Source organism: Zootoca vivipara, chromosome Z, assembly GCF_963506605.1.
Source record: "Zootoca vivipara chromosome Z, rZooViv1.1, whole genome shotgun sequence".
NCBI classification, from domain to species: Eukaryota; Metazoa; Chordata; class Lepidosauria; order Squamata; family Lacertidae; genus Zootoca; species Zootoca vivipara.
Genome location: NC_083294.1, coordinates 45,165,802 through 45,193,006, shown reverse-complemented (window position 1 = coordinate 45,193,006; position 27,205 = coordinate 45,165,802). Strand labels below are relative to the sequence as shown.

Below are 27,205 nucleotides of genomic sequence, written 5' to 3'. Positions count from 1 at the left end.
GAAGGAGAATCAGTGGCCTTCGGAGAACATGAGTATCTCCTGCAAATCCCCAACTAGCAATTTTAGAACTGCAAAAACAAAAAACCCGACTACCGAGAAGCAATCTGTTCAGAGATCCCATCCCTAACACTGATTGGACCACTTCTGAGTATGGGAACCATGTCGTCAGACCATTAGCTTATCTAACCTAGCAATGCTGTTGCCTGGATTTCTCCCAGCCCTGGATTTCTTCCGGCCCTCCCTGGGGACGCAAGGAAATGAACCAGGGACCTTACCTTCCAAGTCCCGGACTGCAGAATCCGGGACAGGCAGCCGTGTGATACCGAACGTTGCGTCGACGTAACTTCCGGTGTCGCTTTGCCCTTCTATGGGCACCCAAAATGGCCGCCGCCGGCTTCGAAAATCGCTTCTACGCAAGACTGGAAGTGCGTTGACGCAACTTCCGGTGTCGCCCCGCCCATCTATGGGCACCCAAAATGGCCGCTGCCGACACCGGAAGTCGAGTCTACGCAAAGGGAAAGGGGGGGGAAAGGCCGCCGGCAGGAGAAAATAACGGAGAAAAACGGGAGACGAAGTGATACGGGGGACCACCGGGAAAAGGTAAGTAAAAACGGGGGTTTCCCGGGAAAAAGGGGAGACTTGGCAGCTATGGTTTGTGACATATGCCTATGGAATGACCTCTAAGAACTGCTGCAAAAATTTGCAGCGCTCAACAGCTGTAAACAGCGATCATTTCTTGCTTACGGTGGAATGATAGGGTCCCAGGCTGCTATGATATGGTTCCCTTTTCCATTCTGTTATCCTATGCAATGTACGCTATTGTGTACGTTGCATATATCTGAGGTTATATAGATCTGAGGTCATATCTGAGGTTTCTCCCCATTCCACATCTGCTTATTGGGGAGATGGCAAAAGGCAACTTCCCCTCTTCTGGAAGAAAAGGATACGAAAGCTCCCACGACAAACGTCGGATTGAACACATGATTCTGGAAGGTGAACAGCGTAAGGCCCATGTAGGAGAAGATGAAGTTTTCAGCCAAGAAATTGAGGAGCTCAAACAACTAAAGTACACACACAAAAAAAAAGGGAGAGAGAAGGAATATCAATTATAGCTGTGACACATGTCAACATAGTATAGACAACAAGTATGTCCCTAAGTGAAATGTCTGGGCAGGGAATTTATTTGGGCACACATTGCCAAAAAGAGAGAGATGATTTTATAATTACTGGCAGAATTTGGTCCAGTATACCTGAAGGAGCCTTGGTCCAGTATACCTGAAGGAGCGTCTCCTCCCCCATCGTTCTGCCCGGACACTGAGGTCCAGCGCTGAGGGCCTTCTGGCTGTTCCCTCGCTATGAGAAGCCAAGTTACAGGGAACCAGGCAGAGGGCCTTCTCGGTGGTGGCGCCCGCCCTGTGGAACGCCCTCCCACCAGAGGTCAAAGAGAATAACAATGACCAGACCTTTAGAAGGCATCTCAAGGCAGCCCTGTTTAGGGAAGCTTTTAATGTTTGATGGATTTCTGTATTTTAATATTCTGTTGGAAGCCGCCCAGAGTGGCTGGGGGAAGCCGGCCAGATGGGCGGGGTATTATTATTATTATTATTATTATTATTATTATTATTATTATTATTACAACGCCCATCATCATTAGCTCACAGGACCAGGGGTCAGGGATGATGGGAATTGTAGTCCCAAAAAAGCTGGAGGGCCGAGTTTGCCTATGCCTCTTCTAGTGGTTGCTAGAACAGTACAACGGAGACAAAAAAAGTTGGGTTGTTTTTTTAACCCTTTAATGCAGGCACAGGCAAACTTGGCTCTCCAGGGGTTTTGGGACTACAACACCCATCATCCCTGACCAATGGTCCTGTTAGGGATGATGGGAGTTGTAGTAGCAAAACGTCTGGAGCGCCGAGTTTGCCTATCTATGCCTGCTTTAATGCTACTGTTTTGTTTTGTTTTCAAATCATTTTTATTCTTTTTATACTTAAAACACAATAAAACAACCGTGATATAACATATACATAACAATAAACACAGAAAACCAAAATAATAGATCTTTCTCAATTCTTAATCTTTTCTCCACATTTTGGGGCGACTTCCTCGAGTTCAGCAATCATCTTTAGCAGTTTCTTTTCGTTGTTTAGTTGCTTAGTCGTGTCCGACTCTTCGGGACCCCATGGACCAGAGCACGCCAGGCACTCCTGTCTTCCACTGCCTCCCGCAGTTTGGTCAGACTCATGTTCATAGCTTCGAGAACACTGTCCAACCATCTCGTCCTCTGTCGTCCCCTTCTCCTTGTGCCCTCCATCTTTCCCAGCATCAGGGTCTTTTCCAGGGAGTCGCCTTCTCCTTCTGCCCTCCATCTTCCTCAACATCAGGCTCTTTTCCAGGGAGTCCCCTTTCCTCGTGCCCCCCATCTTTCCCAACATCAGGGTCTTTTCCAGGGAGTCTTCTCTTCTCATGAGGTGGCCAAAGTAATGGAGCCTCAGCTTCAGGATCTGTCCTTCCAGTGAGCGCTCAGGGCTGATTTCCTTCAGAATGGAGAGGTTTGATCTTCTTGCAGTCCATGGGACTCTCAAGAGTCTCCTCCAGCACCAGAATTCAAAAGCATCAATTCTTCGGCGATCAGCCTTCTTTCTGGTCCAGCTCTCACTTCCATACATCACTACTGGGAAAACCATAGCTTTAACTATATGGACCTTTGTCGGCAAGGTGATGTCTCTGCTTTTTAAGATGCTGTCTAGGTTTGTCATTGCTTTTCTCCCGAGAAGCAAGCGTCTTTTAATTTTGTGACTGCTGTCACCATCTGCAGTGATCAAGGAGCCCAAGAAAGTAAAATCTCTCACTGCCTCCATTTCTTCCCCTTCTATTTGCCAGGAGGTGATGGGACCAGTGGCCATGATCTTGGTTTTTTTGATGTTGAGCTTCAGACCATATTTTGTGCTCTCCTCTTTCACCCTCATTAAAGGGTTCTTTAATTCCTCCTCACTTTCTGCCATCAAGGTTGTGTCATCTGCATACCTGAGGTTGTTGATATTTCTTCCGGCAATCTTAATTCCGGCTTGGGATCCATCTAGTCCATCTTTTCGCATGATGAATTCTGCATATAAGTTAAATAAGCAGGGAGACAATATACAACCTTGTCGTACTCCTTTCCCAATTTTGAACCACTCAGTTGTTCCATATCCAGTTCTAACTGTAGCTTCTTGTCCCACATAGAGATTTCTCAGGAGACAGATGAGGTGATCAGGCACTCCCATTTCTTTAAGAACTTGCCATAGTTTGCTGTGGTCGACACAGTCAAAGGCTTTTGCGTAGTCAATGAAGCAGAAGTAGATGTTTTTCTGGAACTCTCTAGCTTTCTCCATAATCCAGCGCATGTTTGCAATTTGGTCTCTGGCTCCTCTGCCCCTTCGAAATCCAGCTTGCACTTCTGGGAGTTCTCCGAGTTATTCCAGCCCCTTCGCCACGACATTGATCCACGAAGGGGTAAAACATCTGAAGGAGAATGAAAGGGGCACCACCTGGACAGAGGACTCACCTGTTTAGTTCTGTCCTGGGACTCAGCGGACAAGTTGTTATAAGTATAATGCGCCTGAGTGATGCCGCAAAACAGCACAGCTACAACACCTGGAGGCAGAGAATTCAATTAAAACTGGCACAAAGTACATGGGACTGGGAAATGTAGAAAGGTGGAAGGAACATTCTATCACATGTGGTGGAGTTGCCCATTAGTTAATGACTTCTGGGGAAAGATTTAGAATGAATTGAAAAAAGTGCTGAAAAACACTTTTATTAAGAATCATAGAATCATAGAGACCCCAAGGGCCATCCAGTCCAACCCCCTGCCGAGCAGGAAACACCATCAAAGCATTCTTGACATATGGCTGTCAAGCCTCTGCTTAAAGACCTCCAAAGAAGGAGACTCCACCACACTCCTTGGCAGCAAACCCCACTGCCGAACAGCACTTACTGCCAGGAAGTTCTTCCTCATGTTGAAGTGGAATCTTATGTCTGTGTTTCAAAATAGGACTGGAATAGTGTATGTAATGAGTGGATTAGAATGAAGAATGAAGAAATGAATTAGAGAGTGCTATATTTGTTATGAAGAGAAACGTGGAAGGGGGGGAAGGAGGAAGTCAATTGTGTAAAGGAATTATAGGGAAGCAAAATTTGGTTAAGGGGTATTACATTGTTAAAGTAAAAGAATATGGTTCCCTAAATCAATAAAAATATTTTAAAAAAATAAAATAAAACTGGCACAAAGTACATGGGACTGAGATGTGTTTCATTCAGTGCTGCAGACATGGGCTTTTCTGTCGGGCGGAGCTGATTTCCCCATACAGAATGGCATAGAAACAGTCGACTAGGCAGGAACCACAGGAACTCGAGAGGCCGTCTTACTTCAAGTCAGATTGCTGGTTCAAGGGGATGGGGGAGGATATACCTGTTTCACTGCAGGCTCCTTTGCCACACCAAATACGTTCGAAAAACGTATTCAGAGGATGGATGGCGGCTAACAGATTGAGATTGAATCCCGACAAGACAGAAGTACTGTTTGTGGGGGACAGGAGGTGGGCAGGTGCGGGGGACTCCCTGGTTCTGAATGGGGTAACTGTGCCCCTGAAGGACCAGGTGCACAGCCTGGGAGTCATTTTGGACTCACAGCTGTCCATGGAGGCGCAGGTCAATTCTGTATCCAGGGCAGCTGTCTATCAGCTCCATCTGGTACGCAGGCTGAGACCCTACCTGCCCGCGGACTGTCTCTCCAGAGTGGTGAATGCTCTAGTTATCTCTCACTTGGACTACTGCAATGTGCTCTACGTGGGGCTACCTTTCAAGGTGACCCAGAAACTACAACTAATTCAGAATGCGGCAGCTAGACTGGTGTTTGGGAGCGGCCGCCGAGACCACATAACACCGGTCCTGAGAGATCTACACTGGTTCCCAGTACGTTTCCGAGCACAATTCAAAGTGTTGGTGCTGACCTTGAAAGCCCTAAACGGCCTCGGCCCAGTATACCTGAAGGAGCGTCTCCACCCCCATCGTTCTGCCCGGAGACTGTGGTCCAGTGCCAAGGGCCTTCTGGCGGTTCCCTCGTTGCGAGAAGCCAAGTTGCAGGGAACTAGGCAGAGGGTCTTCTCGGTGGTGGCGCCCGCCCTGTGGAACGCCCTCCCAACAGATGTCAAAGAGGAAAACAACTACCAGACTTTTAGAAGACATCTGAAGGCAGCCCTGTTTAGAGAGGCTTTTAATGTTTAATCCATTATTGTATTTAATTTTTCTCTAGGAAGCCGCCCAGAGTGGCTGTGGAAACCCAGCCAGATGGGCGTGGTATAAATAATAATTTATTATTATTATATTATATTATATTATATTATATTATATTATATTATATTATATTATATTATACAGTGGTAGCTCGGTTTATGAACACAATTTGTTCCGGAAGTCTGTTCATCAACTGAAGCGAACTTTCCCATTGAAAGTACAGTGGTACCTCTACTTACGAATTGAATGTGTTCCGAACGCACACTTGTAAGTTGAAAAAAATTGTAAGTCGATTCCCATAGGAATGCACTAGGAGAAAAAATTCATAAGTCGAAGCAACCCTATCTAAAAATTCGTAAGTAGAATAAATCCTATCTAAACCGCATCCAAGATGGCGGACGGAGCTCCATTCGTAAGTTGGAATATTCGTAAGTAGAGTTATTCATAAGTAGAGGTACTACTGTAATGGAAAGTGGATTAATCCATTCCAGGCGGGTCCGCGTACCTGAAGCGTACTTAACCCAAAGCATGGTGTAATTGGTTCGGGAAGTCTGTTCATAAACTGAAGTGTTCATAAACTGAAGCGAACTTTCCCATTGAAAGTAATGGAAAGTGGATTAATCCGTTCCAGATGGGTCCGCGGAGTACTGAACCGGAAGCGTACTTAACCCGAAGCATGGGTGTAATTGGTTCCGGAAGTTTGTTCATAAACTGAAGCGAACTTTCCCATTGAAAGTAATGGAAAGTGAATTAATCCGTTTCAGACGGGTCCGCGGCGTTCGTAAACCGAAAATTCATAAACCGAGGTGTTCGTAAACCGAGGTTTCACTGTAGTAATGGGAGACTTCGACTCCCCCAATATCTGATAGAACTCAAACTCTGCCAGGAATATAAGGCCCAACAAATTCCTCCGTTGCCTGACTATTTGAGAAGAATATTGAGAAGCTGGAAGGTTGGCAGAGAAGGGGAAGGGTCTGGGAACCAAGCCGGATGAGGAACGGTTGAGGGAGCTAGGCGTGTTTCGCCTGGAGGAGACTCGGAAGAGATATGAAGGCCACCTTCAAATATATTGAGGGCTGTCCTATGGAAGATGGAGCAAGCTTGCTTTCTCCTGTTCCAGAAGGTAGGACTCAAATAAATGTTGGTGTAGCGCTGAATGGAGGTTGTCGTTTGGTTCCTTTAGGTCAGGGGCCAGCAAACCACAGGCCATGGGCCGGATCCAGCCCAATTGCCCTCTGGATCCGGCCCGCGAACGGTTCTGCAATTGCCACTTGGATCGGCGCAATTGCATTTCCCCCCCCCAAGTGCCTGGTGGGTTTTTTTGCGACCCCCCCCCCGAACTACATATCCCAGCATACTCCAAGGTTTCTTTCCTCCATAACCCAATTATCAGATCTCTTTGAAATTGGACAAAGAGCTCAATAAGAGGATGAGGACAGTAAGAGCTGTTCGGCAGTGGGATTTGCTGCCAAGAAGTGTGGTGGAGTCTCCTTAGGGAGCTGGGTATGTTTAGCCTGGAGAAGAGAAGGTTAAGGGGTGATATGATAGCCATGTTCAAATATATGAAAGGATGTCATATGGAGGAGGGAGAAAGATTGTTTTCTGCTGCTCCAGAGAAGCGGACACGGAGCAATGGATTCCAAGGACAAGAAAGAAGCTTCCACCTCAACATTAGGAAGAACTTCCTGACAGTAAGAGCTGTTTGAGAGTGGAATTTGCTACCAAGGCGTGTGGAGGAGTCTCCTTCTTTGGAGGTCTTTAAGCAGAGGCTTGACAGCCATATGTCAAGAATGCTTTGATGGTGTTTCCTGCTTGGCAGGGGGTTGGACTGGATGGCCCTTGGGGTCTCTTCCAACTCTGGGATTGTAGGATTTCAAAAGATTTTATGGTTACAGGTAGGTAGCCGTGTTGGTCTGGGTCGAAGTAAAATAAAAAAATTCCTTCAGTAGCACCTTAAAGACCAACTAAGTTTTTATTTTGGTATTTGGTATGAAAGCTCATACCAAAATAAAAACTTAGTTGGTCTTTAAGGAATTTTTTAAAAAGGAATTTTTTAAAAAGATTTTATAAATGCCTTTTTATGCAGAAAATAAAATAAAACGTACACGTGCCGAGGGTCTCGAGAGACAGACGCCGCCGATGTTTTGAAATGTTGAAGTGCTATAAAATCAAAATCATTTGAGATAGAGGGGGGGAAATGTAGGAGGGTGAAAGGTTGTTTTCTGCTGCTCGAGAGAAGCAGACATGGAGCCATGGATTCAAACTACAAGAAAGAAGATTCCACCTCAACATTAGGAAGAACTTCCTGACAGTAAGAGCTGTTCGCCAGTGGGATTTGCTGCCAAGGAGTGTGGTGGAGTCTCCTTCTTTGGAGGCCTTTAAGCAGAGGCTTGACAGCCATCTGTCAAGAATGCTTTGATGGTGTTTCCTGTTTGGCAGGGGGTTGGTCTGGATGGCCCTTGTGGTCTCTTCCAACTCTAGGATTCTAGGATTTCAATGGCTTAAAATGACGAGAAAAGAGATTCCGACTCAACCTCAGGAAGACCTTTCTGATAGTACGATCCGATCTGTTAAACAGCGGAAGGTGGCAAATTCTCCTTCCTTGGGTGTTTTAAAGCAGAAGGATGGCGATGATCTAGCTGAGATTCCTGCATTGCAGGGGGTTGGACTGGATGACCCTTGGGGGTACCTTCCAACTCTACACAGCTCCGATTCTAAGACTCTGTATAATAACCGTTATCGTCCACATCGCATCAAGCAATCCGACACACACAGGCAGACAACAGGCCATGGCTTACCTGTAAACCCACAAGCTTCGGCCAAGAGAAAGGTACTCCAAGACATCAGGAAAAACAGGCCTGTTTCGAGCAGCTGGAACTCGCGGAGTTTGGTGAATTTGGTGACGTGACAGAGGGTTAAGGAAAAGACACAGATGAAAATATTCAGCAGGGAAAAATAGAGCAAGAAGCAAGGAATCTCCCAATTTGATTATTCAGGCCCTGAAAGACAGTCATAATTATTATTTACCCATAAAATCATAGAATCCTAGAGTTGGAGGAGACCCCAAGGGCCATCCAGTCCAACCCCCTGCCGAGCAGGAAACACCATCAAAGCATTTCTGACAGATGGCTGTCAAGCCTCTGCTTAAAGACCTCCAAAGAAGGAGACTCCGCCACACTCCTTGGCAGCAAATCCCACTGCCGAACAGCTCTTACTGTCAGGACGTTCTTCCTAATGTTGAGGTGGAATCTTCTTTCTTGAAGTTTGAATCCATTGCTCCGTGTCCGCTTCTCTGGAGCAGCAGAAAACAACCTTTCTCCCTCCTCTATATGGCATCCTTTAATATATTTGAACATGGCTATCATATCATAGAATCACAGAGTTGGAAGAGACCCCAAGGGCCATCCAGTCCAACCCCCTGCCAAGCAGGAAACACCATCAAAGCATTCCTGACAGATGGCTGCCAAGCCTCTGCTTAAAGACCTCCAAAGAAGGAGACTCCGCCACACTCCTTGGCAGCAAATCCCACTGCCGAACAGCTCTTACTGTCAGGACATTTTCCTCATGTTGAGGTGGAATCTTCTTTCTTGTCCTTGGAATCCATTGCTCCGTGTCCGCTTCTCTGGAGCAGCAGAAAACAATCTTTCTCCCTCCTCCATATGACATCCTTTTATATATTTGAACATGGCTATCATATAACCCCTGAACCTTCTCTTCCCCAGGCTAAACATACCCAGTTCCCTAAGCCGTTCCTCATAAGGCATTGTTTCCAGGCCTTTGACCCTCCTCTGGACACGTTCCAGCTTGTCAGTATCATTCTTGAACTGTGGTGCCCAGAACTGGACACAGTACTCCAGGTGAGGTCTGACCAGAGCAGAATACAGTGGTACTATTACTTCCCTTGATCTAGACGCTATACTCCTATTGATGCAGCCCAGAATTGCATTGGCTTTTTGAGCTGCTGCATCACACTGTTGACTCATGTCAAGTTTGTGGTCTACCAGGACTCCTACGGTAGATCCTTTTCGCATATACTGCTCTCAAGCCAGGTGTCTCCCATCCTGTATTTGTGCCTAGAATCACAATCGCTTCTAATTCTGCTCAAACATCAATTCTACCATATTTTTTAGAGTAAGTTCTATATTTCTTCCATTCCTCTTCCACCTTCTCCTCTCCCCGGTTGCGTAGTCCTTTTTACATCTTTCAGCCAAACTGTTAACAAGCGTTTAAAACTACACCTTGGCCGCCTCCCAAAGTTACACCCCTGTGTATTATGCTGAAGAAAAATGGTTCGAATTTGCAGAGACATGAAGCAGTTAGAAGCTTAGCTGCCAAGTACCCCGTTGTCCCCGGGAAACCCCCGTTTTTACTTACCTTTTCCCGGTGGCCCCCCGTATCACTTCGTCTCCCGTTTTCCCTCCGTTATTTTCTTCTACCGGCGGCCATTTTTTTCCTTTCCGATTTGCCCTGCTATGGGCACCAAAAATGGCCGCCGGCGGCTTCAAAAGTCGCACCTACACATGACCGGAAGTGCGTGGACGCGACTTCCAGTGTCGGCGGCGGCCATTTTTTTGTGCCCATAGATGGGCGGGGCGACACCGGAAGTTGCGCCGACGCACTCCCTGACATGCGTACAAGCGACTCTCGAAGCCGGCGGCGGCCATTTTTGGTGCCGATAGAAGGACAAAGCGACACCGGAAGTTACGTCGACGTAACTTCCGGTGTCACACGGCTGCCAGTCGCGGATTCTGCAGTCCAGGACTTGGAAGGCAAGGTTAGAAAGCAAGTCTGACGCCTTAAACTGAAAGGATATCAACGCCGTCACCACTCCGGTAGCCGCTCCCATGGCGAACGATCCGCTGAAGATCCCCAGGAAAATCCCAATGGACTTGAACATCGCTGTCAAATCAAAAGTGTGGCTGTTGTCTCCTGCTGGTTGGTAGGCGACGATCGAGCTGGATGCAAACAGACACAAATGTTTCTTATTAGCGTACCTTCCGGTACATTGCAGGGCAACTGGGTGCGACAGGAAAGCCCTGCTCAACATCAGGGCAACTGAGGCAGCCCCGCAACAGAGAGCAGCATCTTCAATATTGACAAGCGAGGAAAGTCTTTATCCTAAGCACAGGTGCACGGGAATGCTTGCTTGCCTTGCCGATCAAAGGGGTGCAGGTGAGAATGGGGAATTTGGGTGTCTAGTTTGGACAGGAATATGGAACCCTGAGGTCATAAGAAGACAAGAAGCACCTGCTAGACCAGACCAATTGCCCATCTAGTCCATACCTGCCAAGCTGCTGTCAGAGAAATAAGGGACCAGGCCGGAAATAGCAGGCCGGAAGTAGCACTGCAGCCATTTTGGAACTGGGCAGAGCAGCGTCGAAAGCCGCTTCCGAGCATGCTCTGCCCAGTTCCAAAATGGCCGCCGCGCCAGAATAAACCGGGGGGGGGGAGAACAAAAAAATCTGTTTTTTTCAGCTAGGAACAGCTGGAAAAAACGGGGATTTCCCGGGGAAAACGGGAGACTTGACAGCTATGGCATGGAGGCTTCCCAGATGACATCTTTAATGGCTCCTGCGAAATGTCGCTTACTTGAACTTTGAAAAAGATGACAGAGGACTTACGAAGACAGGACGATGGCAACTGCATCATTGAGGACACTTTCGCCAAACAGAAGGGCGTACAGTTCGACATCCACCTGAAGCTCGTGGAAAATGGCAAGTACCGTCACTGTCCAAGAAAAAAGGGAAAGGAACGTTTGAAAATGAAATTCAGACCAACAGGCTCTTGCTAGAATTTTGTATTGTTACCAGCGATACAGCGGGGGGCGCTGTGGGTTAAACCACAGAGCCTAGGGCTTGCCGGTCGGAAGGTCGGCGGTTCGAATCCCTGCGACGGGGTGAGTGTCGCGAATTCCTTCACGGCGCTTTAGCAGAGATGTTAAGAGTTCCAGTTTCTTTTGTGCAGTATATTTATTGTGAGCTATATACAAATATCTACAGGCAGTTCATACACAAGCAGTTCATACACTCTCTAAACCTCTCACTGACCACACCCTTCTACAACACCACCACCATCATTGCAGGAAAGGTTTTCCTTTTAAACCACTGACAGCACATTACTGCTGAGTCATTCTGACCCAGCACTTCTACAGAAAGTATTGCATCAGCCAGTTTCACTTTACTAGTACACTCAGGCCTACAGACTTACTATTTCACACAGCATTCTGTGGATCCCAACAGTGAGCTCCCTTTGCTCTGCCTGCCAACCTAGCAGTTTGAAAGCACACCAGTGCAAGTAGATAAATAGGTACCGCTGCGGCGGGAAGGTAAACGGCGTTTCGGTGCGCTGCGCTGCTTCGCCAGAAGCGGCTTTGTCATGCTGGCCACATGAACTGGAAGCTGTACGCTGGCTTCCTCGGCCAAGAACGTGAGATGAGCACCGCAACCCCAGAGTCGGTCACGACTGGACCTAACGGTCAGGGGTCCCTTGACCATTACCAGCACCTTGAGGCAATCATTCTAAGTTTCATAAGGGTTTCTTAGAATCATAGAATCCTAGAGTTGGAAGAGACCACAAGGGCCATCCAGTCCAACCCCCTGCCAAGCAGGAAACACCATCAAAGCATTCTTGACATATGCCTATCAAGCCTCTGCTTAAAGACCTCCAAAGAAGGAGACTCCACCACACTCATTGGCAGCAAATTCCACAGTCAAACAGCTATCATCACCTGGCTAAGTACTCATAGCTCTTTGTAAGAATTCTCTCAGACACATTGACAGCAACCCTTCAGTGTAGAGATGCCAGGATTGTTTTGACCGTGTTGTAGATGTGGAGGTTTATGTCAGCAGTGTGATGCAGCAGCTCAAAAAGCCAATGCAATTCTGGGCTGCATCAATAGGAGTATAGCATCTAGATCAAGGGAAGTAATAGTACCACTGTATTCTGCTCTGGTCAGACCTCACCTGGAGTACTGTGTCCAGTTCTGGGCACCACAGTTCAAGAAGGATACTGACAAACTGGAACGTGTCCAGAGGAGGGCAACCAAAATGGTAAAAGGCCTGGAAACGATGCCTTATGAGGAACGGCTTAGGGAGCTGGGTATGTTTAGCCTGGAGAAGAGAAGGTTAAGGGGTGATATGATAGCCATGTTCAAATATATCAAAGGATGTTATATAGAGGAGGATGAAAGGTTGTTTTCTGCTGCTCCAGAGAAGCAGACACGGAGCAATGGATTCTACATTCTACATTCACTTACAGGGTTTGATTAAACACGCAAGTGTAATTGTAAAATTAGCAAAGCAAAAAGCAAAAATATAAAAATGAGGTTAAAACGTTAAGAACAAAATAAATAATAATAATATTATTATTATCAAAAATGTATGATTTATTGTTAGAATGGTACATGAAGGATGAATTGACAAAAGATGTGATGATAAAGTGGGCAAAAGATTTTGAGATTTTGAATATGATGCGTGGTTGAAATTGTGGAATCAAACATTGAAACTTACTGCATGTACTGCCCTGAAAGAGAATGTGTTGAAGATGATGTATAGATGGTACTTAACACCAGTAAAATTAGCTAAGATGTATAGGATGTAAAACATGCTGGAAATGTAAAGAGAAGGAGGGCGAGTTTTATCTCATGTTGCGGACATGCGAAAAAGTTAAAAGATTTTGGAAAATGATATACAATGAACTGAAAAAGATGTTTAAATACATATTTCCCAAAAAACCTGAAGCTTTTTTAGTAGGACTTATAGGTCAGGAGATTGTGAAAGAAGATCAAGTACTATTTATGTACGTGAAAACCGCGGCTAGGACTTTGCTAGCCCCAAAATGGAAAAACTCAGGAGTTACCGACGATTGAAGAGTGGCAGACAAAAATGATGGACTATGCGGAATTAGCGAGACTGACTAGCAGGATCCGAAACCAGGATCCAAAAGGACTGGAATAAATTTGTGGACTATATTGAGAAGAACTGTAGAAGTTTAAAGTCACTAGCGGGACTGAAATAAATCCTACGAATTGACTTTAAATTGAAGGAATACAGGAACTGCGAGACAGGAATGGACAGTAAAAAACCGTCTGGGGGGAGGGAGGGAAGTAAAAGCTCGGCAGAGCAAAGAAAATTGAAATAATTTTCAAGAAAGAAGATTCCCTTCAAGAAAGAAGATTCCACCTCAACATTAGGAAGAACTTCCTGACAGTAAGAGCTGTTTGGCAGTGGGATTTGCTGCCAAGGAGTGTGGTGGAGTCTCCTTCTTTGGAGGTATTTAAGCAGAGGCTTGACAGGCATATGTCAAGAATGCTTTGATGGTGTTTCCTGTTTGGCAGGGTGTTGGTCTGGATGGCCCTTGTGGTCTCTTCCAACTATGATTCTATCATTCTAATAGTATAACCACCTAAACATTAGGAAGAACTTCCTGACAGTAAGAGCTCTACGACAGTGGGATTTGCTGCCAAGGAGTGTGGTGGAGTCTCCTTCTTTGGAGGTCTTTTAAACAGAGGCTTGACAGGCATATGTCAAGAATGCTTTGATGGTGTTTCCTGCTCGGCAGGGGGTTGGACTGGATGGCCCTTGGGGTCTCTTCCAACTCTAGGATTCTATGATTCTATAATTGATAAGATGGTTAGAAGAGAAATTCTGTGTTTGTTATGTTTATGTGATGTTTGTTGTTGTTTGTTCTGTTATTGTTTGAATGTGTTTAATTGGGAAATTTAATAAAATGTCTCTTTTTAAAAAAAAACAGAACAAAATAAATTATGTTTGTTGTTGTTTGTTTTGTTATTGTTTGAATGTGTTTAATTGGGAAATTTAATAAAATGTCTGTTTTTTAAAAAAACAAAAAAACAAAAAATATATAATAAGCAGGAGAAATGAATGTGTAAGAAACCAGGAAGGGAAGTTGGGGGGAAGTCGTGGGGAGGGGGTTAATCGATCGTTTATTTGGTGTTTATCTAGTTAGTTGTAATTATGTTTTTTAAAAAAGATCGATCTTTCAATAGAAATCATTAAACAAAACAAAACAAAAAGTGATCTCCACTCTTGTAGTGAAGGCAGAGGTTTGCCAATTGTGTTATTGAGCTAAATCTGATCCTGTAGTATAATTCTGATTGTATGGCTTAGCCCCCCATATCCCTAATATAGGGGGGGCTACAGTAGCAAGACAGAAAAACCCAAGAACAGCCGGGATGCAAGGAAGATCTTCCGTGGAACATCTGGCCCAACTCTGCAACACACCTGGATCCGTAGCGGAGGCAATGGCGCCGAACAAGAGGCAGTCGGTAAAGTAGAAATCTCCTCCGAGTTGTCCCATCGCCTTCATCAGAGCAACACAGCCATACATGATTGACCTGTTGATTCAACAGGAACGTGGACAGGTAATCACATTTTCTCATTTCTCATTTAATTTGTCTACTGCCTTACAATATCGCTAGGCAGCCTAAAGGCCACACATCCTACTAAATCAATACGGTCCATGACAATTAAGTTTCAACAAAAAAAAGATGGCTATTAAAATAAACTTAAATAAAGTAAGGTAATAGTCAACATTTTGCTTCTGATATTACAGGATAAAAACAACTCTCAACATTGTAATTGCACAGAAAATCCTTCCCAACCATTGCAACTCATTACTAGACTATGATTAATGATTAGAACAGCAAAAGTCACAATAAAAAAAATACCACAGCCCTTTAAAAAAACTACCCTGTTTCTCCAAAAATAAAGACATACCCATAAAATAGAATCCTAGAATCCTAGAGTTGGAAGAGACCACAAGGGCCATCCAGTCCAACCCCCTGCCAAGCAGGAAAGACCATCAAAGCATTCTTGACATATGCCTGTCAAGCCTCTGCTTAAAGACCTCCAAAGAAGGAGAACTCCGCCACACTCCTTGGCAGCAAATTCCACTGTCGAACAGCTCTTACTGTCAGGAAGTTCTTCCTAACGTTGAGGTAGAATCTTCTTTCTTGTAGTTTGAATCCATTGCTCCGTGTCCGCTTCTCTGGAGCAGCAGAAAGCAACCTTTCTCCCTCCTCTATATGACATACTTTCATATATTTGAACATGGCTATCATGGAATCATAGAATCCTAGAGTTGGAAGAGACCCCAAGGGCCATCCAGTCCAACCCCCTGCCAAGCAGGAAACACCATCAAAGCATTCTTGACATATGCCTGTCAAGCCTCTGCTTAAAGACCTCCAAAGAAGGAGACTCCACCCCACTCCTTGGCAGCAAATCCCACTGCCGAACACCTCTTACTGTCCGGAAGTTCTCCCTAATGTTGAGGTGGAATCTGAAGCCATAGCAGGATTTCTAAGCATTTGCGCAATATAAGCCATACCCCGAAAATAAGACATAGTGATAGGCACAGTTCTGGAGGGCGCCAAGGAAGAGGCGAGGCTGGACACGTAATTGAAAAATAAGACATCCCCTGGAAATAAGCCACCGTTGTTGTTGTTTTGAGGAAAAATGAATATAAGACGGTGTCTTATTTTCGGAGAAACAGGGTAGCAGCAAAGTCACATAGCTTGTAACATTGCAAAATGCACTAACTCAGCGTTTTGTTCAGTGCTGGTCCAGGGCACTGAATATTAATGTGATAATCTCAAGTACAGTGCTGCCTCGCGTAACGAATGCCCTGCTTAACGAAATTCCCGCTTAACGAAAGGATTTTTCTAGCAGAGGTTGCCTCGCTAGACGAATTCGTTTTATGAAAAATCCGTCTAACGTATCGCGGTTTCCCGTAGGGATGCGTTGAAATTCAATTAACGCGTTCCTATGGGCAAAAATAAATAAATTCAAAGCACTCCTATGGGATTCGCTAGATTAATTTTTCGTTATAAGAAAAGACCCGTGGAACGAATTAAATTCGTCTAGCGAGGCAACACTGTACGAGAACACTGGTTTTAAACAACATTTAGCACCTTCCGATTCCGAAGCTTAAAAACAAAAAGAATCACAGAGAAAGAAGAAGGCTTTCTACATCTGGTGGATACTAAACAGCTGCTCACCCCCTTCAGGATTCCTGCACTCATCCTGATCCACTCCCCTTCCATTTTCAAGACGTCCAGAGGGACAAACACTCACCCTATCACCAAGCAGGAAATGGCCGTTCCGAGGAAAGCATAAGCCAGGATCGATCCCAGGTTTCGAAAGAAATGCCGCTACGAGGCAAGAGAGAGAGTCTTCTATTAAATTCAATGGCTTCAGAGCCCATGGTCAGATACTGCTCCAGGTGGATTCCTGATTACTTGCTCCAAAATGCGCAATTTCTCCCTCAGCTCAGGCTTACCTTCCAAGTCCCGGACTGCAGGATCCGGGACCGGCAGCCGTGTGACACCGGAAGTTGCGTCGACGTAACTTCCGGTCTTGCTTTGCCCTTCTATGGGCACCCAAAATGGCCGCCGGCGGCTTTGAGTCGCTTCTACGCATGTCAGGAAGTGTGTCAACGCAACTTCCGGTGTCGCTCCGCCCATCTATGGGCACCAAAAATGGCCGCTGCTGACACCGGAAGTCGCGTCTATGCACTTCCGGACATGCGTGGATGCGACTTTTGAAGCCGGCGGCGGCCATTTTTGGTGCCCATAGAAGGGCAAATCGGAAAGGAAAAAAACGGCCGCCGGCAGGAGAAAATAACGGAGAAAAATGGGAGACGAAGTGATACGGGGGACCCCCAGGAAAAGGTAAGGGAAAACGGGGGTTTCCCGGGGAAAACGGGGTACTTGGCAGCTATGGGCTTGGGAAGTGATTTCGGGTGCCCAGACATGCAGACACGGACGGCTACTGTCTGAAGCGACTTCCGGTGCCGCACCACCGCTGATCCATTATTTTCCCTTCTTTTCCGGAATCCAGAAGTTGACGCCTATGCATCTGTCAAGGCAGTAGAATTTATTTCAACATCTTAAAGCATCGGTTTCAACGAGGAAGGACATACCCTTTTCAGGCTGTATCCTGCATAAAATATAATTGGAGGGAGCAAAATGTTGAAGAATACTTCTGGATCGAATGTCACCTGTAGAGGTTTTAAAAGAAGAAGAAGAAGAAGAAGGAATAAAAATCGAGGTAAGGAAAGTTTTACATAAGGCTGTATATAAAGCTTAATTAAGTGCACTTTAAATCAAGATTAAGAACATTACCAAACACAACCGCTTCAGGGAGTCAAATGTTTTGCTTTTACAACCTGGGAACAAGGTCTAATTTCACAAGAAAAAGCTCCCATTCATCGAAACAGGAACACCCTTCTTCGCCATACCTGGAAGTGGAAATTTTTAGGTAATGCAGAAATGTGATTTCATAGAATCATAGAATCCTAGAGTTGGAAGAGACCACAAGGGCCATCCAGTCCAACCCCCTGCCAAGCAGGAAACACCATCAAAGCATTCTTGACATATGCCTGTCAAGCCTCTGCTTAAAGACCTCCAAAGAAGGAGACTCTGCCACACTCCTTGGCAGCAAATCCCACTGCCGAACAGCTCTTACTGTCAGGAAGTTCTTCCTCATGTTGAGGTGGAATCTTCTTTCTTGTAGTTTGAATCCATTGCTCCATGTCCGCTTCTCTGGAGCAACAGAAAACAATCTTTCTCCCTCCTCTATATGACATCCTTTTATATATTTGAACATGGCTATCATATCATAGAATCTATGATTCTATGAAAAATAAGACAGCAAGATAACGAAACGTATGCAAGAGAATGGGGAAAATTTGTGAAATATATGGATAGGGTGTTAGCGCTGTAAACAGAACCAGCAAAATGATCGTAATCTCATAACTATGGCTTAAACTTCTTTATTGGCAATTCAGATAGAAATAACAAATACAATGTCTTACAAGACCATTGGACAAGTATACGAAGCATATCAGTTGGAATGACATAAGCATGATAAGGAAATTCTGTACAATTATGAAGAAATTGACAACCGTGGATCTATGACCTTAAACATAAAGAATGACAATCTGCGCCAATTTAAAGACAGTCTTTAAAAAGGCAATTGAAGGTAGAGGGGAAGTCATATTTCAATATTTGTATTAATATTAGTTCAACGTTTACTGTAGTCTCTTTTGCTTTTTTGTTTTACCTTTTTCTTCTTTATTCTTTTTATTACCTTTTCTTTTGGAGCTCCTGCTCGTATGAAAAAAGTGGAAGTAAATTTGAGGTAAGTGAAATGACGTAGAATCATAGAGTTGGAAGAGACCCCAAGGGCCATCCAGTCCAACCCCCTGCCAAGCAGGAAATACCATCAAAGCATTCCTGACATATGGCTGTCAAGCCTCTGCTTCAAGACCTCCAAAGAAGGAGACTCCACCATACTCCTTGGCAGCAAATTCCACTGCCGAAAAGCTGTTACTGTCAGGAAGTTCTTCCTCATGTTGAGGTGGAATCTTCTTTCTTGTAGTTTGAATATTTGGTAGTAAATTTGTAAATATTTGGTAGTAAATTTGTAAACTAAATAAAGATTATTGCTCCAGGATGTCATGATATCTCTCACAATCATGGAATCATGATATCACAAATCATAAAATCATGATATCTTGTTTTCACGCTGATTTCCTGAAAGCAGCGTGAGAACAAGATATCATGATTTTGTGATTTGTGATATCGTGATTCCATATATCCATGAAATCATGCTGATTTCATGAAATCTTAGTACATAATCATGGAATCATGAGATCCCAGAGTTGGAACTGGCAAACCCTTTCTAGAGCGGAGGGTCAAAGAAGAGAAGGGATAAAACAGGAAGCCGGCTTACCTTTCTGAGCATCTCGTTGTCCTGGACATTATTAGGCTCGTGCGAACTGATTTCCCCTTTCAGGGTATATTCGTAGAACTTCCCGCTGAGGTTGACCAACAGAGTCGCCGGACTGGTTTGCACTGGGCAGCTTAAGGTCACGTTGTTGATATCGCTGGGGATGTGGATGCCGTAGCGAAGGACGGCACCGGCCAGGACACCTGCGGAGAGGAAATTCGGGGCTCTTTCAGGTTGCCTTCTATGCATGGTTTTGCTCTGCTGTTGTGCGGTTGCGCTTGGTTTGAGATGAAGGGAACGCTGAAGAACTTCCTTACAGTAAGAGCTGTTCGGCAGTGGGATTTGCTGCCAAGGAGTGTGGTGGAGTCTCCTTCTTTGGAGGTCTTTAAGCATCAAGAGGCTTGACAGGCATATGTCAAGAATGTTTTGATGGTGTTTCCTGCTTGGCAGGGGGTTGGACTGGATGGCCCTTGGAGTCTCTTCCAACTCTAGGATTCTATGATGATTCTATGATGATTCTATGATGATTCTATGAGATCAAACCGTTTCGAGATCAAACCCGCCCGATATTTTGGATGGCCACCGCCATCCGCCCTAGAATCGGAGCAAAAACCCCAAACAAAACTCTTGCCATGATAAATCCCTTGTGGCCTTTGGTCTGATCCAGCAGGCTCTTCTTATGTTTCTGGGCTGTAATCCTGCGCATGAATACTAGGGAAGCGGCACTTTGTGATCCCAGCGGGACTCCCCCCCCCAATGTCAGCTCTTAACAGGAGCAGATTATAAAAAACGTTGTGACTATGAATCCGTCTATAAGATGCGGTCAGAGTGAGGCAACCAAATCGCCATCTCACAGCTATAGTGGGGTCCTCAGGAGTCCCAAACTCATAGAATCATAGAATCATAGAGTTGGAAGAGACCCCAAGGGCCATCCAGTCCAACCCCCTGCCAAGCAGGAAACACCATCAAAGCATTCTTGACATATGCCTCTGCTTAAAGACCTCCAAAGAAGGAGACTCCACCACACGCCTTGGTAGCAAATTCCACTGCCGAACAGCTCTTACTGTCAGGAAGTTCTTCCTAATGTTTAGGTGGAATCTTCTTTCTTGAAGTTTGAATCCATTGCTCCGTGTCTGCTTCTCTGGAGCAGCAGAAAACAATCTTTCTCCCTCCTCCATATGACATCCTTTCATATATTTGAACATGGCTATCATATCACCCCTTAACCTTCTCTTCTCCAGGCTAAACATACCCAGCTCCCTAAGCCGTTCCTCATAAGGCATCGTTTCCAGGCCTTTGACCATTTTGGTTGCCCTCTTCTGGACACGTTCCAGCTTGTCAGTATCCTTCTTGAACTGTGGTGCCCAGAACTGGACACAGTACTCCAGGTGAGGTCTGACCAGAGCAGAATACAGTGGTACTATTACTTCCCTAGATCTAGACGCTATACTCCTATTGATGCAGCCCAGGATTGCATTGGCTTTTTGAGCTGCTGCATCACACTGTTGACTCAAGTCAGTAAGACTTGATTTAAATCTTTTTTTAAAAAAAACAGAAAGACTCATTCTTGCTGGTAAAATCTTAATATTTACAACCAGATGAAGGTTTCATTTTTAGAATATTAAATTTTCAGAGTCATTTTGACAGTTCTGTAGAAATTACTGATTTGGAAATGCATAGACAGATAATTATGAAATTATGCTGGGGTGTAAAAAGTTAACTGTTTATATTTGGACAACTTTTCTGCTGTACTTGATTGGAAGGAGAAAAATAATCATTTCCTTAATAACTATTTAAACAATTTATTTAACAAAAACAATAACATTATAGCATATGTATCCATGTTTGTTAACTGATGTAGTTAAACATTTTTTTAAAAAAACAAAACCCTTAGACTGAGTTTTAGCACACATGAAAAACTTAAAACGAACCCTTATTTCCTAATGAATAGCCTTTGGACTAGAATGTAACTTAAATAAAAGATTTTTCCTCCCAAAATTTTAAAAATCCAATTTAAATCAAAAGAATCCTATTTAAATTAAAAAAAAACCTATTTTTTCATTTTTTAAAAAAATCATTGATTTTTATCCAGCCTGTTTACACGTGAGGGTGAGAGATTTGGACCTTCCGAAGGCTATCTAGTCAGTTTGCGGCCAAACAGGCATTTGAACTGAGAGTTCCCCAAATCTAGTATTTGATCCGGACTGCTAACAAGTTTTCTGTTTCAAACATAGGAATCCCTTAACTTTGGCAGGGCCGGTAATGCTTGTACACATATAACTTCCAGAGCTGATGGGAAATTCCCTCGATCTAGACGCTATACTCCTATTGATGCAGCCCAGAATTGCATTGGCTTTTTGAGCTGCTGCATCACACTGTTGACTCATGTCAAGTCTGTGGTCTACCAGGACTCCTAGGTCCTTTTCACATGTACTGCTCTCAAGCCAGGTGTCTCCCATCCTGAATTTGTGCCTTTCCCTTTTTTTGCCCAAGTGTAGTACTTTACATTTCTCCTTGTTAAAATTCATCTTGTTTGCTTTGGCCCAGTTGTCTAATCTGTTAAGGTCATTTTGAAGTGTGATCCTGTCCTCTGGGGTATTAGCCACCCCTCCCAATTTGGTGGTATCTGCAAACTTGCTCAGGATGCCCTCAAGCATGGATTTGTTTATTAACCTTGCTGCCCAAAGGCCAGCCCAAACTTGCTGCCCAAACTGCCCACAGGGGGGCAGGTCCAGAGCGAGAGCGTGGCAGGTGGATGGATTCTGCACTGTGAGCAGAACGGCAGCTACGTACAAAGACAGGCGTGCGTTTTTGTGTCTGCGAAAGGGTGTGCAAGGCAGAAAAAGGTGCAAGGCGCATGCACACGAAAGCTCATACCAAAATAAAAACTTCGTTGGTCTTTAAGGTGCTACAGAAAGAATTTTTTTCATTTTGTTTCGACTCAGACCAACACCTGTAATCTTACCTGTTGTTTATGCTCACGGAGCACATCTGCACATGGAAAAACAAATGGTCTCATGATACCCAGAGGGCTAAGAAACACAACCTTTCACAACTCACTCCACCATACTCCTTGGCAGCAAATCCCACTGCCGAACAGCTCTTACTGTCAGGAAGTTGAGGTGGATCACGTCATCGTTTGTTTGCCTACCCTCCCCCCTAGTTTTGATCCCCATGCGGATCCAGGATTGCCCCCCCCTTTCCGTTTGGTGGGGGGGCTCTAAGCGATGGCTTCTCCTAGACACCCAGCTCCTAAGAGTTAGACACCGACCGTAGATCATGGCCAAGCCGGTCTCGTGGAGGAATCGCGCCCGGCGGTGCTTAAAGAGCCAAATGGTGAGGATGGTGAGGGTGAGGAGGAGGATGAAGATCAGCAGGTTAGCGCTGTCCTGCCGGTGGCTGGCTTCAGCCGCCGCCTCCGACACGATCTCTTCCTCCAGCGCTCCGGAGGCCGGCCGAGCCAGGATCAGGCCCAGCAGCAGCAGCAGCCGGCCAGGGTCGTCTCCCAGCCTGCGCGGCAGCTGGGCCAGGGCGGCCATGGCTCCTCCTCCTCCTCCTCCGCTTCCCGATCCGCTTCTTCCCTGCCGGGAGCAGGAAGCAACGCTGCAAGCAGGCCGGCAGGGGCGCGAGAGGAGCAACCGATCCCAGCGTGGAAGAATCCGAGAATCACAGAGTTGGGAGGGACCCCCAAAGGCCATCCAGTCCAACCCCCCTGCAAAGCAGGAAACGCCATCCAAGCATTCTTGACATATGGCTGTCAAGCCTCTGCTTCAAGACCTCCAAAGAAGGAGACTCCACCACATTCCTTGGTAGCAAATTCCACTGCCGAACAGCTCTTACTGTCAGGAAGTTCTTCCTAATGTTGAGGTGGAAGCTTCTTTCTTGTAGCTTGAATCTATTGCTCCGTGTCCGCTTCTCTGGAGCAGCAGAAAACAATCTTTCTCCCTCCTCCATATGACATCCTTTCATATATATCGAATCCTAGAGTTGGAAGAGACCCCAAGGGCCATCCAGTCCAACCCCCTGCCAAGCAGGAAACACCATCAAAGCATTCTTGACATATGGCTGTCAAGCCTCTGCTTAAAGACCTCCAAAGAAGGAGAACTCCACCACACTTAACTTCAACCCTAAAAGAAGCTCAACTTTAAAAAAAGTTTGGGCACCCAAATCTATGGCCTTTGAATTGTGAGCGTGGGGAGGGGGGGTATTGATTTTGGGGTAAAATCCTCAAGAAAGCCGAACAACTTCAAAAGGTCAACAAGTTTGGATGGCCCTTTGGTCACCCCCAAGGGCCCTTCGCTTCATCAAATCCGGCCCTCCTTGAAAAAAGCTTGCACACCACTGCCTAAAATAATGTTTAAAAACGGGGGTTGTCTTATACATGCGGTCATCTCCCCCCCCATTTTCATAAATGTGTGCCCCCCAAAATAGGGGTCGTGTGTACATGGAAGAATATGGTAAACACACACTTAAAACCATTTCATTTTCAACAGTTCCACAACAATACTGTAGTTCAAAGTGTGTGCTTCCCCTTTGTAAGGGGAATATAGGGAATGTGTTGGCATCTAAAAGGAGGAGAATCTTAAGTTGTTTATGACTTAAGAGGTCTTCCGACTGAGCCCTTCTGGGTCCCTTCATTCAAAGCTGCGATTGTTACTCGGCTAAGATCCAGCTTCACTTTTGGCTTTGTGGATTCTTTCCGCTGCCTGTGTCACAACTGGATATATAAGGAGGAGAGAGGCTAAAGAATCATAGAATCATAGAGTTGGAAGAGACCACAAGGGCCATCCAGTCCAACCCCCCCTGCCAAGCAGGAAAAACCATCCAAGCATTCCTGACTCTGCTTAAAGACCTTCTAAGAAGGAGACTCACTCCCCCACACTCCTTGGCAGCAAGTCCCACTGCCGAACAGCTCGTACTGTCAGGAAGTTCTTCCTAATGTTGAGGTGGAAGCTTCTTTCTTGTCCTTGGAATCCATTGCTCCGTGTCCGCTTCTCTGGAGCAGCAGAAAACAAGCCTTCACCCTCCTCTATATGACATCCTTTGATATATTTGAACATGGCTATCATATCATAGAATCATAGAATCACAGAGTTGGAAGAGTCCCCAAGGGTCATCCAGTCAACCCCCCCTGCCAAGCAGGAAACGCCATCAAAGCATTCCTGACATATGCCTGTCTAGCCTCTGCTTAAAGACCCCCAAAGAAGGAGACTCCACCACGCTCCTTGGCAGCAAATTCCACTGTCAAACAGCTCTTATTGTCAGGAAGTTCTTCCTAATGTTGAGGTGGAAGCTTCTTTATTGTAGTTTGAATCCATTGCTCCGTGTCCGCTCCGGGGTCTCATCCAACTCTATGATTCTATGATGATGTATAGATGGTATTTAACACCAGTAAAATTGCCTAAGATGTTTAGGATGAGTAGCAAAACATGCTGGAAATGGAAAGAAAAGGAGGGTGAATTTTATCATATGTGGTGGACATGCGACAAAATTAAAAGATTTGGGGAAACGATATATAATGGAACGAAAAAGATTTTTAAATATACCTTTCCCAAAAAAACGGAAGCTTTTTTATTAGGAATTATTGGACAAGAGATAATGAAGGGAGATCAAGTATTATTTATGTAACCGACAACCGCGGCTAGGACTTTGCTACCCCAAAAATGGAAAAACTCAGGAGTTACCGACGATTGAAGAGTGGCAGACAAAAATGATGGACTATGCGGAATTAGCAGGATCCGAAACCAGGGATAGGCAAGGTACCAAAAGGACTGGAGTAAATTTGTGGATTATATGGAGAAGAACTGTGGATTATATGGAGAAGAACTGTAGAAGTTTAAAGACACTTGCAGGACTGAAATAAATCCTACGAATTCACTTTAAGTAGATGAAATAAAGGAACTGCGTGATAGGAGTGAATAAGAAAACCGAATGGGGGGAAGGGGGGAAGTCGAAGCTCGGCAGAGCAAAGAAAATGGTAAGGATTGATAAGATGTTAAGAAGAGAAATTTTTGTGTTTATGATATTTATTACGTGTTGTTTTGTTTGTGGTTGTATGTGTGGTTTGTTTTTGTTTCAATGGGAAACAATCGGTTGAAAGTGGAAAACATCTATGTGACTGTAAGGGAAAGATCTGGATTATTATGAACTTGGAGAGACGATTTGAACTTTAGAAAAAAGACGGCAGTGGACGGTTGCGAGGAATCCCCAATTTCTTGAAGCATGGGAACCCAAAAAAATTTTCTAGATGATTTGGCGTAACATTCGGTTTGATTGATATATATGTGTATAATTTGAAATAATGAATGTGGTATAATTGGTTTTAATTGGAAAATTAATAAAAATATATTAAAAAAAAAGAATTAGAAAATCGAATAAATGGCTTTAAAAAACAACAACAAAATGACAAAACTGCTTCCTCGTCCTTAGCATGGAAAATTCATTCACTAAGAAGTCCCACAGTTCTGTGGTAAGGGCATCTTGTTGTTAATCATAGAATCCTAGAGGTGGAAGAGACCACAAGGGCCATCCAGTCCAACCCCCTGCCAAGCAGGAAACACCATCAAAGCATTCTTGACATGTGGCTGTCAAGCCTCTGCTTAAAGACCTCCAAAGAAGGAGATTCCACCACACTCCTTGGCAGCAAATTCCACTGTCGAACAGCTCTTACTGTCAGGAAGTTATTCCTACAGTTTAGGTGGAATCTTCTTTCTTGAAGTTTGAATCCATTGCTCCATATCCGCTCCATTGTTGTTGTTGTTGTTGTTGTTGTTGTTCTGCCTTTCCCACAAGGGAGCGCCCAGGGCAGTGTACAACATCATTTATGAATCCAAACATCTCAAAATATTAAAAGCTGTATACCTTGATGGAAGCCTAAATCAAATGCAAACATTGATCAGTATTGGGGACACCTGTGATCTGAAAATGATTACATGAAGATTGTCTAACACCCCATCCCTAGCTTTTTTTTAAAAAAAGTTTATTAATCATATATTAATAAAGCAAACAAGAAATAAAGCAAGTTAATAAAGCAAGTTGATGCAGCAGCTCAAAAAGCCCATGCAATTCTGAGCTGTATCAAGAAGAGTATAGCGTCTAGATCAAGGGAATTAATAGGGCAACTGTATTCTGCTCTGGTCAGAGCTCACCTGGAGTACTGTGTCCAGTTCTGGGCACCACAGTTCAAGAAGGATACTGACAAGCTGGAACGTGTCCAGAAGAGGCCAACCAAAATGGTCAAAGGCCTGGAAACGATGCCTTATGAGGAACGGCTTAGGGAGCTGGGTATGTTTAGCCTGGAGAAGAGAAGGTTAAGGGGTTGTTGTAAAAATTTTGCAGAGCTACACGGCCCTAGAATTAAGTGGATCCTTGACCCAGGAAGAGTCCAGGTATCCTGGCAAGCAGACAAAGTTTAAGCGTCTCCTGCCCACCAAATAACAGAGACCAAACCAGGACGTGCGAAGCAAGGCACTTTTATTTTTGCTGTTGCAACAGGGTCCTTCCTCTCACACAGGAGAACAAGGAAGGAACCCCAAACAAAGATGTCTTGCCCTTAAAAAGAGATTTGAAATTGGTTTCAGCCCACCCCCCAGAAGCATCATCCATATGTCACAGAAGGGGTGTAGCCCAAGACCCCCCCTCCCTAGATTCATCATAGGTACATCATGAACGGGGAGGTCTGGTGGCAGTAATCTGAGCACCCTGGACCCTGCCCCCTGCCCCCAGAACCTAATCAACAAAATTGAGAGATATTTACATTTCCCTGTTTCCCAGCCAAGTTAATCACACCCTTTTGTCTGGCAGTCAGGTATCAGGATGCCAGGGATTATCACTTTAATTCCTGAGACAATGAGAAGGTTCCCCCCACCCCCCTTCTTCCTTGCAGAGGAACACCTGGTCAGAGAGAGTCAAAATGGTGTCAGTCAGGCCTGTTTTCCTGTGCTGCTTCAGACATGTTTCTGTACATTCATGTACATGTTTTATGAACAATTATTATATATATATATATGACCTCAAAATTCTTATAACAGGGTGATATGATAGCCATGTTCAAATATATAAAAGGATGTCATATAGAGGAGCCATATATCAAAGGATGTCATATAGAGGAGGGAGAAAGGTTGTTTTCTGCTGCTCCAGAGAATCGGACATGGAGCAATGGATTCAAACTACAAGAAAGA

The 27,205-nt window shown here is 44.8% G+C and overlaps 1 protein-coding gene across 1 annotated transcript in view; it reads right to left on the bottom strand.

Annotated features, from left to right (window-relative positions):
* Positions 1-22,600, bottom strand: part of LOC118078841 (sodium/hydrogen exchanger 6) — a 40,023-nt gene extending 17,423 nt beyond the window's left edge. Inside the window, exons 1-10 of the mRNA XM_060270617.1 lie at positions 22,297-22,600; positions 19,029-19,228; positions 17,215-17,292; positions 16,368-16,444; positions 14,517-14,629; positions 10,896-11,001; positions 10,088-10,229; positions 8,073-8,178; positions 3,545-3,633; positions 948-1,061 (exon numbers count right to left, since the gene is read on the bottom strand). Of these exons, the coding sequence (XP_060126600.1) occupies positions 948-1,061; positions 3,545-3,633; positions 8,073-8,178; positions 10,088-10,229; positions 10,896-11,001; positions 14,517-14,629; positions 16,368-16,444; positions 17,215-17,292; positions 19,029-19,228; positions 22,297-22,564 (1,293 nt within the window). The 5' untranslated portion in view covers positions 22,565-22,600. The remainder of the gene's footprint in view (positions 1-947; positions 1,062-3,544; positions 3,634-8,072; positions 8,179-10,087; positions 10,230-10,895; positions 11,002-14,516; positions 14,630-16,367; positions 16,445-17,214; positions 17,293-19,028; positions 19,229-22,296) is intronic.
* Between the last annotated feature and the right edge of the window lie 4,605 nt (positions 22,601-27,205).